This window comes from Numenius arquata, chromosome 2, assembly GCF_964106895.1.
Source record: "Numenius arquata chromosome 2, bNumArq3.hap1.1, whole genome shotgun sequence".
Lineage (NCBI taxonomy): Eukaryota > Metazoa > Chordata > Aves > Charadriiformes > Scolopacidae > Numenius > Numenius arquata.
The window spans coordinates 12839859-12854648 of record NC_133577.1 but is presented as its reverse complement, the minus strand read 5'-3'; the positions used below and the strand labels follow the sequence as shown (position 1 = coordinate 12854648).

The 14790-nt window shown below is 44.5% G+C and overlaps 1 protein-coding gene across 4 annotated transcripts in view; it reads left to right on the top strand.

The window, feature by feature from the left end:
* The first annotated feature begins 5727 nt into the window (after nt 1-5727).
* Nucleotides 5728-14790, top strand: part of PCMT1 (protein-L-isoaspartate (D-aspartate) O-methyltransferase) — a 34307-nt gene continuing 25244 nt past the window's right edge. For 3 of the 4 annotated variants that reach the window (XM_074144526.1, XM_074144525.1, XM_074144528.1), the window contains exon 1: nt 5728-5995. In XM_074144526.1, the coding sequence (XP_074000627.1) occupies nt 5728-5995 (268 nt within the window). The remainder of the gene's footprint in view (nt 5996-14790) is intronic. The other variant, XM_074144529.1, reaches the window with a different exon arrangement.

The window sequence follows — 14790 nt, the reverse complement described above, 5'->3', positions numbered from 1 at the left end:
TACACCGGCGCGCATCGCCCGGGCGTTATTAGCGGAATCGGGTGCGGGAGAGGAAGAAATAAAGAAGTGGGTTTGCCGGTGTCCTTACCGGTCCGCTCAGCCTGGCCGTCTCCCCCCCCCGAGAGCGTTAGGTGTCTATCATTTCTGTAAGGTCGCCAACTTTTCATTTTCTCAAAATCAATGACTTTTACGGCAACTCATCGTCTCTGCTCTAGATTTGCTTTTAAATATCTGCGAGTGATGCTCTCCTCCCTCCGTCAGATTCCTGCCTGTACGGAAAGAAGTACAACAGTAATTTATTTTTTTTTTCTCTTCCAAATAGCGCATTAAACCAAACAAGAGCACACATGTACTTTCTTTATCGTATTTCACTCGAGACCTTAAACAAGTGTGCAATTAAAAGTTCAGAGGTTAGTTGTAAAACGAGCTAAAGGCTGTCATTTCAGAGGATTCGGTCACTGCAGTGCAGCAAGGGACGTTCTCACAAGCATCACCCTATTTTTAACAACCTGATTTTTTGCTGCATTTTTTTTTCAAAGCTGCCGCTGCCAGCTCTCCGTCAGGGGGACTCAACCAGCATCAGCAGCAGTGGCTTGGTCAAACCTTCACCCCTGTTATTGCGGTTTGCCTGCCAGAGCCATCTGTCAGATTTTTTCTCTAGAGCATTCTTGAGTTCCTCACCAAGTCCGGTGTGCCATCTTGTAATCTTTCAGATGTGATACCAAATCGTATCGGAATGTGATACCATAATATTTTATATGCTTTATGCATCATTTGAACTTCAATTGCGAGGAGGAACTTTTATTTTCAGCTACAGCAGAATCCAACACTGAAAGTATTCAAAAAGCTGGATGCTATTGTAGCCTGCCATACTGCAAGCCTTAAAAGAGCTTTGTTGCATGCCGCAGTAGCATTATTATTGTACGGAAGCCAATACCTCTGGCTCCCTGTATTAAGCTGCTAACAGCAATCCTGCAAGTCACTGTCAGCTCCAAGGGTATTTTCAGCTAATTCTCATAACACTTGTGAGACAGGTCAATAGACAGCTTCAAAATGCAGCTCAGCTACAGACCAGATAGCTAAAAGTGGAAGAGATAACACTGTAGGATTACTGAAATGTTTTATTAGGCAAACCTTTTTAATTATTATTTTGGTTACCGTATGATTTCTGTGTGTATTTTTTCTCTTGTGCTCTTGGATGCTTGCTTTCTTTGCTCAGGATTGCTTGCTCAAAAGCATTTGGGAAGTATCAAGGGGAGTAGGTTGGACATAGAGGCTTATTTTCATTAAGAGGGAAAGAAGAATCACAATTTTCCTTCCCCGTCTTACACTTTTTCAAAGAAAATGTTGGCAGCATGTAATGTGATGGAGGTGAGAGCTGTGATGGATTTAGGGCTGCTCTCTAAAGCTATAAATATATTCTCTGTGTTTGATCACTATGAAAGACATGTAGTGTGTTAGTTTCAGTGTAACATAATAAAAGGAGAAAACAAACACTGGGAGAAAATATGCCTCATCGAGTATTTCTGAGGTTGTCAAAAAGGATGTTAAGTTTAGAGGAAGCTGACTCTGGGCATTGGGTCCAAACACATTGGCTGAGTCAACAAGAAGTATCTATGAATTATGTTTAAATGTGGCTAAAGCCGGGAGTGTGAGTGAAAGGGAAGAAAACTGAAAGTGTGCTTCTCCCTCTGCCAGAGGTTAGGGGGCCTGGGAATGAAGGCACTTACTGGATCAGTGGATGTACTAGGGCAGGGTAAAGCTAATTCTGAACCCTATTCGCTTGTCATCTGTTTTCCTCCAATTATCACTGAAGAATATTTTAAGAAAGTTATTTGGAGACGCCATATTTACTGCTGCTCATAACTGCTGGAGTTGGGCCCTGTTCCATCCCTTGCACAAGCGCGGTTGCTGTGCAGGGCACTGCAGAGCAGATTTAAGAGCAGAGTGCCAGTTCATCAGCCTTACTTGCCCTCCCCTAGGGCTCCCACCTGGGCTGGGGCACCAGCTCCTGGCCTGAGCTGTGTTGTAGGAGGGTCTGTGCCCAGCCACGTCCCTGCCCTGGTGACTGGCTTGACTCGGGGCCTGACTTATCACTTTGCTTTTTCTTGATGGCAAAATCATTACCGTCCCCAGCCCTGCTCTGCTTGCCTTGCTCGGACACTGCGGGATGGTGTCCTGCTGTGTGGCACTGTCATCCCTGGCTCCAGGCTCACCTGCTCTCACGAAGGGGTCCCAGCCCTGCTGCTCCCTAATGCGGGGAGTAACTGATGTGCCTGGGTCCTTCTCACCTCCCCTTTGAGTGCAGGGCTGGGAAAAGAGGGATGCCGAGTTCAAAACAACGTGAGCTTCTGAAATGGAAATACAAAATGAAGGCACACACCAAACTGGCTTGAGATTGCAGGAAAAGAGATGAGATGAAGGAGAGTGATTAAGTTAAAAACAGAATGGGGGCAGGGAGAGGAGTGACTGTAGGTGTAGAAGCCAATTAGTGTGGGGTTTGGGACATAACTGCGGAAATGTTCAGCAGGAATATTTCACAAGGAAATTTCTGCTTGTGGTATGTATATGCAGAAGCAGATGGGATCAGACAGTGATGATCAACTTTTCATAAGCGTTTTAAATTCAAAGCATTTATAAAATCTAATGGGTTCATGAGGTGGGAGGGAAAGGATGAAACAGAAATAGTAGCGTGGAGGGGTTTATATATAAATGTATGTAAGTACTGCTAAGGGATTGAGATGTGGGTGAATGTGCGGAAAAGGAGAGAGATCCGACATGTGCTTAAAATTAGTGGGATCTCCATGTCAGAACAATCAAGTGACGGCCCACTCTAGCTGCTGGCATTCTCATGCCTCTTCCCTAACGGGGCTGTCCGTGCACCAGCACGGACCTGGAGAGTCCAGGGAGATGGCTGTACCCGTGGTAGATGGAGGTGCCTGCAACTGGCAGTGGGGATCCAGGGACCAAAGTGCTCAGGCCAGTTTGGACAAGTGAGGGGGAAGAGGATACAGGAATGCTGAGTGTCAGAGCAGATGGTACGGTTGCACGCGAATGCTGATGGCCAGAAATCACTTTTTTTTAAAAAAAAAATTCTGCTTGTCTTTTACTCTACTGTAGAATGTTTATGTTCCTTTTAGTTTTATCTTAATGGCTATGCTCCTAATAAGTTTAAGAAATGCAGTCATGGCCTGGGGTTATAGAGCAGAAAGAGCTAGGGACCCTCATGCTCGTTTACTGCGCTGATGGGTGCATCCTGCCACTACTGGTGCATGTTAGTTTCTCAGGGCCCTTTGAGGCGACTTGGCTTGTCTTAAAGCTCCCGAAAACGTGCAGAGCCAAATGCTGTTTCCTTCTCACATGCCTGGTATCCATCCAGGACACCCCAGCTATCGCTTAGGAAGGCTCACACTCGTGTTCTTGTCATTCCCTTGAGCAGTCATGCCAAGAATGTAGCCAAGAGATGAACAATAGGTACATTCAGTCCAAAAGCGCCTGGGCAAGTCTGCAAGTTCCTGGGAGATAAAGGTGGGCTCTTTCACTGTGCTCTGTGACGAGCTTAACCCTAGTTCAGGCTGGTGCTGGTCAGCAGCGTCAGTTCCTGTGTAAATGGTTTCTCTTGTGTTTCTGGTCTCCCAAGGGGGTAAGTATCCCTGGAATGCTTTTAAACATGAGCCAGCTCATTTCTTGCCAACAGCCTCTCTATGTGAGAGCAATGCAGTTTGCTTGCATCTGACAACAGAAAATGTCTTTTGCCTTTAAAACAATGAAGTATTTTTGTGTGTGTATTTTTACAATGTCTGCCTGTTCTCTGTATTTGCTGCTCTTTGGGAATTCCTCTGACTCCACGGCTTCTTTCCTTCTCTCCCAGCCCACTGGATATAACAGGGAAACTTTTTATATTCTGGGGCAGGCTGGGAGCCTCTCACAGACTGTAGAGCAGTTGCCAGATCATGCTTAGGAGAAGTTAGATGGAGAATACAGAATGAAGCAGTGGTTCTGTCTCCAGGATTAAAAGTCCCAGATGGGAAAGGTCTGGGAATTCCATGGATGGGACCTGGTGTATGCATTGGGCAACCCCCAGATTTGCTCTGGGTTGACCGCTAGCCCGAAAAACAGATGCCCACCTTCACCTCACGTTCTGCAGCTGAACCAGTGCTGATGGGATGGAGTATATGTGTTGTGTGCAACTGGAAAAGGCTCGTCCCTCCCAGGATGTGTTCTCGCACAGGAGACGATGTTCTCTCTGTCTCCCATGGTGGTACGTTAGGCTGTGTGCGTCCTTGTACCAGGAAGGCTTTCAAGAAACAATATAATATTTTAATTTATATCTACTGGATGGTACCTTGTTTTCTCTAATGTTTACACAACGTACTATTGATAGGGGATATCCATTCATAGTTACGTATTGCTCTTCTCATGTTTCAAAAGAAAAGAACCAAAACCCGTGCTGTCTGGTACCCAGCAGATGACATACCTGCACTGCTGCGTCTGGTTAAGAGAGGAAAGGCTGTAGGGTTGGGTGTGGAAGCTCCTGCCCGCAGGGACCAGAAGGGGCCACAAACGCAGAAGTCACAGCGCTGACAGGAGGTTCCCCAAAATCAGCTGCAATAATGGAATTTGCTTTCCCTTCAAAAAAAAAAAAAACAAAACAACTACCAATGGAAAACACGTATAAATATCAGGTGGTAAATGAATTTTGGTGGCAAAATTAATCATGAAGGAGTTCAGGAGTACCAGGAACACCACAGGACTGTAGGAAATTAATTCTCCGCTTTTCTGCATTGATGCCACGGGCTGTGGGAGGAACCAGAGGTGCTACTTTTCCCTTAAGATTGCTATTTCATCGTGTGCCTACGCTGGGACAGAGCAAAGGCCACGTCGGAAGCGTCACTTGGGCATTTATTAAATTCTGAGTCACTGATTTTATGACCTCGACACCTTTTAAAAGGAATTTTAATTTGTAACTTTGCCCTACCACAGCCTCGCGCTCCTAACAGACCGTTGGTGCCCTGGCAGCGTTCAGCTACACACTCGGGTGTGCCAACTCCCATAACCTCCCACCCATCCCCATTTTTTAATATTTTTTGGTGTTGTTTTCCTGGGGTTCGGTCACATCCTTCCCTCACACACCCCTCCCCCCCCCCACCCCCCCACCCCCAATGACTGCCGCCTGCGGGGCGGGGGCGCGGCGACCGGCCCGGGGCTGGCCAATGGCAGCCTCCGACACGTAGGCCTGGCCCGCGCGGGCTGGCGGCGGCCAATAGGCGCGCCGCATGCAAAACACCACGCCGCGGGACGGCGGTAATTGGCTCCGTCGCAAGGGCCCGCGCTGGGCCGCGGCGGCGGAGGGGAGGGGGGCTGGTGGCGGCGCCGCCGCCGTAACCGACAGGCAGGGCCCGGCGGCCCCTAGCCCCCCGCGCCCCCCCCCCACTCGGTACACGGCGTCTGCCGGTTCATTTCACGACACGCTAAAGCTCGGGGGAAGGAGGGGTGCGTGCCGTTTACCCTAGCTCCATTCATTAACGGAGGTCCTCAGCCGACACAAAACCCGCGCCCGCAGCCCCCGGACACCGGGAGGGGAGAGGAGGGGGGGGTGGGGAACGGCAGACCAACAGCCGCCCCCGCCGCGCGCGCGGGGATCTCCCCACGCGCGGCCCCGGGGGCGCATGCGCGGGAGGGGGGTGCAGCGCGGGCCGGCGGAGCGGCGGCGACGACGACGGGAGGATGTCGGGCGCGCGGGGCGGTGGGCGCGTGGCCCCTCCCCTCGGCGGGCGCGCGGCAGCCGCAGCGGCGGCGGGAGGGGGAGGCGGTGGCGGCGGCGGGGAGGAGGCGGCGCCTGTGTCGGCGCTGGAGGTTGTGTCCTTCCTGGGGAAGCTGCTGTGCGCAGTCGCGGCGCTGAAGGCGGCTCTGTACCTGCTCCGCAGAGCGTGTCTAGCCATGGCCTGGAAGTCGGGCGGCGCCAGCCACTCCGAGCTCATCCACAACCTCCGCAGTGAGTCCCGGGGGGGAAGGGCGGCGGGCGGCCCGGGCGGGGGCCCCCTCTCGCCTCAGCCGCGGCGGGAGGGGGGACGGACCGCTTACCGGCCGCACGCACTTGGCGTTCCCGCGGCGCCCGCCCAGCCGCCAACTGTCAAGGAGCGGCGCCGGCGGGGGGAGGAGGCGAAGGCGGCGCCCAGGCGGGGGGTGTGTGTGTCTGGGTGTCCGTCCGCGTCCCTCCCGTGTGAGGGAGCGGCGAGCAGCCCCGCCGCCGTCCCGCGGGCGGTCGGCCGGTCGGAGGGCGGCGGCCGCTGGCGCAGGGCGGGCCCGGGCTGTTGTTGCGGGAGGAGATGCGGTGGGAGGGGCGGCGCCGATGGCGGTCCCGAAGGGGAAGCGCCGTGCGGCGGCCGTGGCTGTTGTCAGCCCGCCGCCAACCCACTCCTCCCCCCTTTACCCGGCCCCCTTCCCGCCTGCCCGTAGCGCTCTTGGTGCGAGCTGAGGCGGGGCCGCGGCGGCAGCTCCGGAGGGCCCGTGATCCTCCTCACGCAGCGGGCTCGGCGTCCCCTCTGGCTTGGCTCCGGCCACCTCCGCCGGTCGGGGGGGAGCGACCCCCGAGGCCCCTCGCAGTGCGGGCGGGCGGGCGGGGGGGGGAACGGTGGTGTCGGCGGGCGCGCGGCGACCGTCCTCCGGTCCCTCAGGCCCCGGTTAAACGCAGTAGGAGCTGCCCGGGTTTGGGAGAACGCGCCGAGGTAGTTTTCGTTGGGCTGAAGGAGCGTGTGGCAGCAGTCCACTCCTGAGGTCCGAAAGGCTCGGGTTTGGCCCCAATCCCGAGTTGCTCCCTTCGAAGGGGTGGGCTGGGACCGCTGGGAGCGGAGAGGAGCTGCCGAGGCTACGGACTCATGCTGTCGCCCAACTTTTCGGTGACTGCCCGGGACTTGGCGTTCCTTGTTCCTACGGAAGGTTTGCGCTGTCCCCCTGCTGCGGGTGGAAGGTGTCGGGTGGAAGGTGTCGGGTGGGTGCTCTTCACTGATGTTCTTCGGCCCGAGTCTGCAGGGTCACTTACATCTGATCCAGGCTGAGAGGACAGGGTAGTAAAACCTTCCCTATTCAGTTTCCATTTTTTCTAGTAGTCTCGGATTAATCTGTATTAGATACGCTTGTAGCATCTCTTTTCTTTACTCCTGGTCTTTCTCTCCTCAAGCTCCTGTCCTAGGCATAAAAGGATGTAGATTTGGAGCCTGTATGATGGCATTTGTCTCCTATTTCAGTGGTGCTGCAAGACCACAGACAACTTCACCTGTTTTGGCGTCCTCGTTTTTTTTGAGACCTAGAAGAATCATCCTTGTTGTTTTCTCCAGTCTGCTTACGTTAGATCCTCTGATCCTGCGGTCTTTTCCAGTATTTTCTTTTGCCGCTCTTTTGAGAACACTTCTGTCCAGTAGAGCAATATATGCTGAAGTGATTTTCAGGTTCACTGTAAAAACTACCTGTTTATCAAATAGATAATGATTTTTCTAGTTACGAGAGTTGCAGTGCATTTTTTTTTTGTTTTGTTTTGCAACTATAAGGGCAAATACTGTTTTAGAGAGATTCTGTTCCCTTACACAGCGGGGGAAAGCTTTCTGACGTAAAAAAGAATGTCAAGCTCCGAAATATATCCAAAAAGTGATTATTGCCAGAATTGTCTATGGCTTGCAGAACCTGAAGGCAAAACGGATTTCTTTGTTGAGGAAAGCAATGACAGTGTTTTTCAACACATGGAAACTGTTGAGGGCTTTGCAAATAATAATAATGGAAAATCTAAAATCTGTTATAGTACATAAGAATATTAGTATAGGAAGAGGAAAGTAAACTGGAGTGTTTAGTACTGTAATCTCAAAATACACAGTGATGGTAATTAGTTGGAAAAGAATAGTCTGTAACTTTCTCCCCCCTCTGTTTTGCGTACCTATGCCAAAATATTTTGAGGAGTGTTAAGTAGCGAATTAGAAATAAAATGTTGCAAAAGCACGGATGCTTTTGATCTTGCAGCAAGATTGCGTTGTTGACCTCCGTGGGACTCCAGTGATGTCGTAGGGCTTTATCAGTGCAGAGCAGTTGCAGGATTAAGACCATAACTTTTAAATAAGAGTTCTCCAGGTAAGATGATAGCTGGTTGCTGAAGTTGTGAGCAAGTTTAGAAGAAAGTACCATTTTATATGATATATAATTCTCTTGTGTATGTTTTTAACAAAATTAAAAATAATTGGTTACAGAAAGACTAAAATGTTCTAGAGAATTCCTTTTGAGTAGTAGATCCCTCAATGTATTTAACTTTTTTTTTCTATAAAACAGCTAAGTGGCATAGTATTTCTAGCATGTTTATGCTAGAAGTAAGAATGCAGGCAAGATGAGGTTAATTTGCTGTTGTCTGAGTGTTTATCTTGCATGTAACTTAGTATGTTATTTAGTGTGTAATTGTCACTACTTAAAGGAAATAACGCAGGTTGTAGTGACACAGTGTATTTTCTTCTGCAGGGAAGCCTGGTTGAGAGGTTCTTGCTCCTACCCTTGTGCCACAAGTCTAATAGAACTAGGACTGCTTGTGAGGGAGGCTGTGTTGTAAGACTGGATCACTTTCTTATTACTCCCCATAGGAAACATGGAGTTTTAAACTCCTCAGTATCTGTAAGATGTTGTACTACTGTGGTTAGAGAAGCAGTGAGCTTTGTTATGGGTATAAGTGGACTGGGGAGAATGGAAGCTTCTTAAACTGGTTTTGCTTCCAAATAAAAACATAAATGGAAAAATCCTGAGGCTACATATTCTTTTCCTTTAAAAACAGCTATAAAACCTTATTTTTCTTTGTAAGTTTTTATTGACAGTTACTAACAGTATTCACAGTTACTAACACTTCTATTTTGTGGCAATAAAGTGCTCTAATTTCATGAAACTATATTAACATATGCTCATTGCTCATTTCATTGTTGCCTTGACTATAGAATTAACCTTTCTATAAAGGAAACGATCATTGTGTTAGAGCAGTGGTAAATGCTTTTGTGTATTTGCATGCAGATTTAGGCAAGTATTCTTCACAGTATCTTATCTTTGCTTTCATGGCTTAAAAGGCACAAACTAATGAAGAGGGCCTGGGAACTCTGTATATTTTTCAGTGCATACTTTAGAGACAAGTGACTGAAGGATGTTGCGTGACTCTTGTTTTGATTTTTAGCTGCTTGTTACATTGTAAACATGTTCTTGCACCATTAATTTAAGGCATCATAAATGCATAACTTGTCACCTATACAAAATAAACTTGCTTGAAAGTTGAAGCTTTGTTTTCCAGTGATTCTTGAAACTACTTTAAAAAATTTTTTTTTTCTTCTGTGAATTCTTGAAGTATTAGAGCTATTTAAAGAAATTCTTTTCACATTTACAGAATACTTATTTCAATCTTCACTTCTTCCTAAATGAAAATAGTTGAACACGTGCCTTCAAACTTGAACAAACTTTTCCCCTAAAAATATTTAAATGAAGATCTTTTAGCAGACAATGCTTCTAGGAAGCTATCTAAATGCAGGTTACTGTAGGATTTTAAATTGTGCTAAACGTAGAAATAATTGACTGTGTTTAAATACATAATTGTGACTGGAATTTCTTTTTGTTGTAACTTACCATAGAGGGATGCTGAGAAAACAGTAAATAAGCCACCAATTACCCAGTCTTTTCCCTGCTATCTTGCTTGACTGAAGATCTTTGGATTCTAAATCTGTATCTTTTTTTTCTCCCTCTCTTTATCTTCAGTTATCCACTGTTCTCTCAGCTCACAATTGGGTCATTTTGATCTCCTTCTGTCTTTCATACTTGGGCTCTTGCCAGGTCTCCTGTTACTTTACACACCAACATCTTAGAAATTAGCTTTTCTTCCCCACCTGCAGAACTGAAAAATTGGTCCCTGTCCAATTCACAGTTCATCAAAGTTAATTAAGTTTCCTTATCACACCTCTCTTTCTCTCCTCCAATCAGTATGGTATGCTGCCATATGACAATCTGTCTTTGCTTATTTCTCTGATCATGTTGTGCTGATGGTGTTATAACCACATACACATGCTTTTGAATCCCCGTTTCCAGGTGAAAGTGAAGGTGAATTAACTTGACTGTGGCTAAAGTGCTGCATAATGTTGTTAACCATCTGTGGGCTTGTTTGCTGCTACACTGTTTTTCTCTTCCTCATCTAATAAACTTGTATCACAAAAGTCAGCAACTGTAATTTATGAGATGCCACAAATTTCATAGAATTTTGTGCTTCGATTGAGACCAGATCTCTAGTTTTTCAGTGCAAATGGTGTTGCGAATCAGTATATATTCAAATATTGTCAGGCTTTGCGGATTCTATTCTTAGACACGCTAAAGGTATTTCTCGGAGTGTTTTATTACTTAGATGTTAAATAATTAAAAATGATGTCTTGGCAAGTGTCATCATGGTGAAGGCTTATCTACAGTGAATCTGCACCTTTATTGCGGGTTTCTGATTGCTGAGGACAAACCTCTTTGAGAACTGCCATGAATGTGAAGGCATTGAATGTGGCATTGCGAAGCCTAAGCTAGGTTCAGCAAGAACTAAACGTTGGTTTGGTTTTGGTTTTATTTTCTCCTGCTGTGCCATTTTCCTTGGTTTATCCAAATCGCTTCTACATCTGGCTAGTTTTGCTCAGTAAGGAGGAGTGAGGTAACTTGGATGAACATGAAAAAGCAAAATAGCAATAGAAAATCACAGTAATAAAAAATGAGTGACCCAAATTTAATACTTCCACTGTACAAGCCGTTACACTGCCTGTTGTGTGAATTCAGTGAATAAACTTTCCTTCAACCTGTATGTTGTATTGGGGCTTGAGTGGCTAAGGATTGTAACTCATGGCCAGACAGTGAAACAGTTGAAAATTGAACTGTATTTTTTAATTAAAAATTATCACATCTGCTGATATGTTAGTTTAAGAATATCTAAATTTTCTTAAATTTAGTTAATGTCGCAGGTGGCATAGAGTTGAAATCCGTGATGCTATTTTTTGGAGCATCAAGGGTTTTTTTATTTTGTTAGCAAGTAATTAAAATAATTGCCTAAAAAAGTTGCCACAAGATTTTTTCTTTATGATTAATATATATATTAGTGATTTGCCCATTTCAGTGAAATGTTTTGAGGGAATTTCTATACCCTTTACCATTTTAACAGGGAGGTCTTCAAGTAAAACAAGACAACTTAACATCCAAAAAAATAAGAAATGTTAACAGAAAGGAAAAATAACTTCAAAAACATTCACCACATTTTATCTGTGTATAAACTAGGATTGTGTTCCTAACTGGTTCTTTGTTGTTGGCATTTATTTTTTTCACTTAATGTTAGACAAGGTGTCAATGTAATACTAAAACCATACCCATTCTTTCCCACAACAGCCCCAAAATTTAATGCAACAAAGTCCTCAGTCATCCAGGGGAAAAAAAAAAAGAGTACATGATTTTGGCTACTTACTTATATCACAACACTTTATAATTAGTCATTTTAATTTTAAAAAGTGTTTAGTTCTTTTGCTTGATTGAAGTTTTTTGTTTGGTTTTTGGGTTGTAGGGTTTTTTTTTTTGTCTCTGGTTGGGTTGAATGGCGTAATACTGCTTTTCTGGTAGTCTGAAGCTGCCTAATAATCCATAGTAACATGGAAATAATTTTGCAAAGCTGTCCCTTACAGGTGATTACTGTTGCTTGTGGGTGTATTAAAAAGAGGGAATCTCATATGTTTTAGTTTCAATATAACTCTAAGCTTTTCTTTCAATATTAGTTTCTTTCTGTACTGCATCCTGATGTCATACTAACAGCTACTGGTAAGCTTGGAAAGAAATGCATAGTGTTCGTGCTCTTTTGAATGAATGTTTCTGTGAATATAATACTTCAAAGTCATGTTTTTAGTGTTATGATAATACTTTTTCAGTAAAAATTTTTCTGAAGACTGTTACAAGATGAGGTTCATTTTACTTGTTTCTAAAACTTTGATTTAAATTACCAAATTTTGGCAAAAATGCAGTAAACACTCTCAGAGCTTGAGACCATTAAGTTTTTGGAATGATATCTTTCCTGGATTGGTTGACTTGTGAGTTATGTTTTAAGACTTCACAGCCTGAGTACTGCAACATTGGACTTGAGCACAAAATAGTTTTAAATGCCTGCACTGTCAAAATGTGAAGGAGATGGTCAGACAAGTAAAACTTCAGAAATTCTTCTTTATTTCTGCTACTATGACAGCTTTCTGTCATTTTACCCTAAGAGTCAGGGTCATGGTTTGATGATCTCTTGATCTTCCTCAGCTTTTGCGTAGTACTAGTGCGTGTTTTAAGGAAACCACCTTCTTAATACCAGGCTGTTCATGTGGTCTGGCTGCTGGTGGTGACAGCATTGGCTTTTCTGAAAATGGATCAGCAAAGTGGTTGCAGGGGATCTGCTCAGTAAGGTGTAAGATGTGCAGCATCTGCCTTTCTTTAGAGATCTGCTAAAACTATTGAAGTCATCTTGCCTCAGGCTTTAATGTGAGGAGGTTTGCTTATCTATCTGTCCTATCCAGCTAAGTTTGTCTTAACCACTGCAGCAGTTCTTATTTATTACTGATGATTGTTTCCACTTTGTATTGAAGTGTTCTGTTTTGACATTCCATGTCATTTCTAAGTGAAGCTCAGCCCTCTCAAATGTAGAGGGATCAAGGTGTGCTCAGAGATGAAATCTTCTTTGTCTGCACACAGGCATTAAAGTTTATTGGAAAGTGTAGTTCTATGTTCCTGCAGGCTGAACCCAACCTTGAAGTCACTTCCTTCTTTCATGTACTTCCCAAAGTTTCTTCGGTCAACTGCGGATACAAATTTAGACAAAATCAACATAACTGTTTCAATAAATGTGTGTATGTTATGGACCTAACACAGCTTTTGTGATAAAGATATGTGCTGTAGGACTATGAGGCTTTCTCCGCCCCCAGAGAAAAGAAAATGGTTAATACCAACTTTGCAATATTGGCTTAGAGTATGAGGGAGCAATACAGCTGTGGTTAAATATGTCTAAATTAGTGATCTACAGACTTTCAGATCCATGAAAATGAAAGGAGCACTCTTATCCATTATACCAAAATGGACAGGTTGTTTTTGAAGTTGGTCATTATTAAACAGGGAAGGAGTACTCCCTTAAAATAGAAGTGAAATTTTGGAAGGTAAGTTTGTATTTAACTGTATTCTAGTTTGTTATATTGAACCTAGTTTTTGGTTCCATGAGGTTTTACCTCTGCATATTTTGAGTAGCATTTAGATGCTGATTTAATATTTTAAGTTTTTTTTTTTTTTTAATTTCTGCCTCTCTGGGATTTTCATGGGATTCAATCTTTGTAATTAATTTCTGGACTCTTAATATTAATTCTGATGGACCCTTACTTTCCTCGGTCTTTCTGTTGTTGTGTTTCCGAACGACAGACTCTCAACTAATCCCTTCCAGATAGCTGTATACAACATCCTGTTTGAGTAATGTGTTGTTGTAAATCCAAATTGTAGTGATAACCTATGTGCAGCTGAATGTTTGAGGCAGATACTCTTAAATTATCAGGAAAGCACAAGAGGTTTGTAAGTATGAGTGGTTTAAAAACCACTTGTTTGCAAACACCTACTTTCAGTTTCTTTAGCACAAATAACTTTGTGTGTTTTGGGGTCAAATGTCCTTTATTGGATCTTGGGATGCTGATCCATCACTTTTTGTTCAAAGTGTTTTCTTTGTGTTCATGGTTTGGAGTGAAGTTTTCCCATGCTTGTTAAATAAAATTCTGTTAACTGAATTGCTTGCATTCCTGTCTTTTTTCCTTCCTCTCCCCACACAAAAAGACCCTGACCATAAAAACATAATTTGATCAGCTGCTTTAAACCAACTAACTTCATGTTGCTTGAAAAATCAAGATGTGGTTCTGTTCCAGCCCACTTTCCTCTTGAAAGTTGCTGGCTGGTTTGTGTGGGTCAGGTGGAGACGTCTGGCAACTGTTACTTGTCATTTAAGTGATTTTAACCTACTTGTTTTCATCTTTTGTAATATAGAGCTGCTGTTTGTGCTTTGCATCATGCTTTAAGACCTCTGTATGATTTTAAAAATATCACTGTTTTGCTGAAAAGTCATCTCCGTAAGTGAAATACTCAGCAGTGGTTATGGAGAAAGTAATCTGGGGAGAAACTGAACTATGTGGATGCTGAAATAGTCACACAGTAAATGGTTTTGGGATCTGCTTGAGCATTTTGTTTATGTAAAGCCAACAACAGGGAGTGTTTGAGTAGCTGTTTATAGTTTGTATAGTAAGCTTGTGTGCTGGATTTTATCATGTGGCAATGAGACATCCTTTTTTCTGATCTGGAAGCTAGTGTTGGTGTAAGTGTTGACTGCTAGTGTTTTATGGTTTGGTTTGGTTAGGAACTTGTTTGATCAACAGTCAGGATACCATCAGTGATGTAGGCAGTTCTTTGAAAGATAAGCACTTCAGTAATGTATAACTAGTAAACATCCTCTCTTATTATTTATTTGTTGCAAGTCCATGGTGTCTTTTCAGACTTCAGGTCTTTCTTCCTTGCTCTGACAGCCAACTGCCCAGTTTCCCAGGTTGCATTTAACAGTGTTGTATTTCCATGTTCAAATCCAGGGACTGCTCTGTGAGCAGTTTTCCTGTTTTCATGGTGTTATTTGTGGAAAAGAAGCAGACGAGTGAGTTTTCAAAACATGCTCCAATTATGTCAAGTCATCATTGCCACAGCCTCTGCACAAAGTAACTCTTG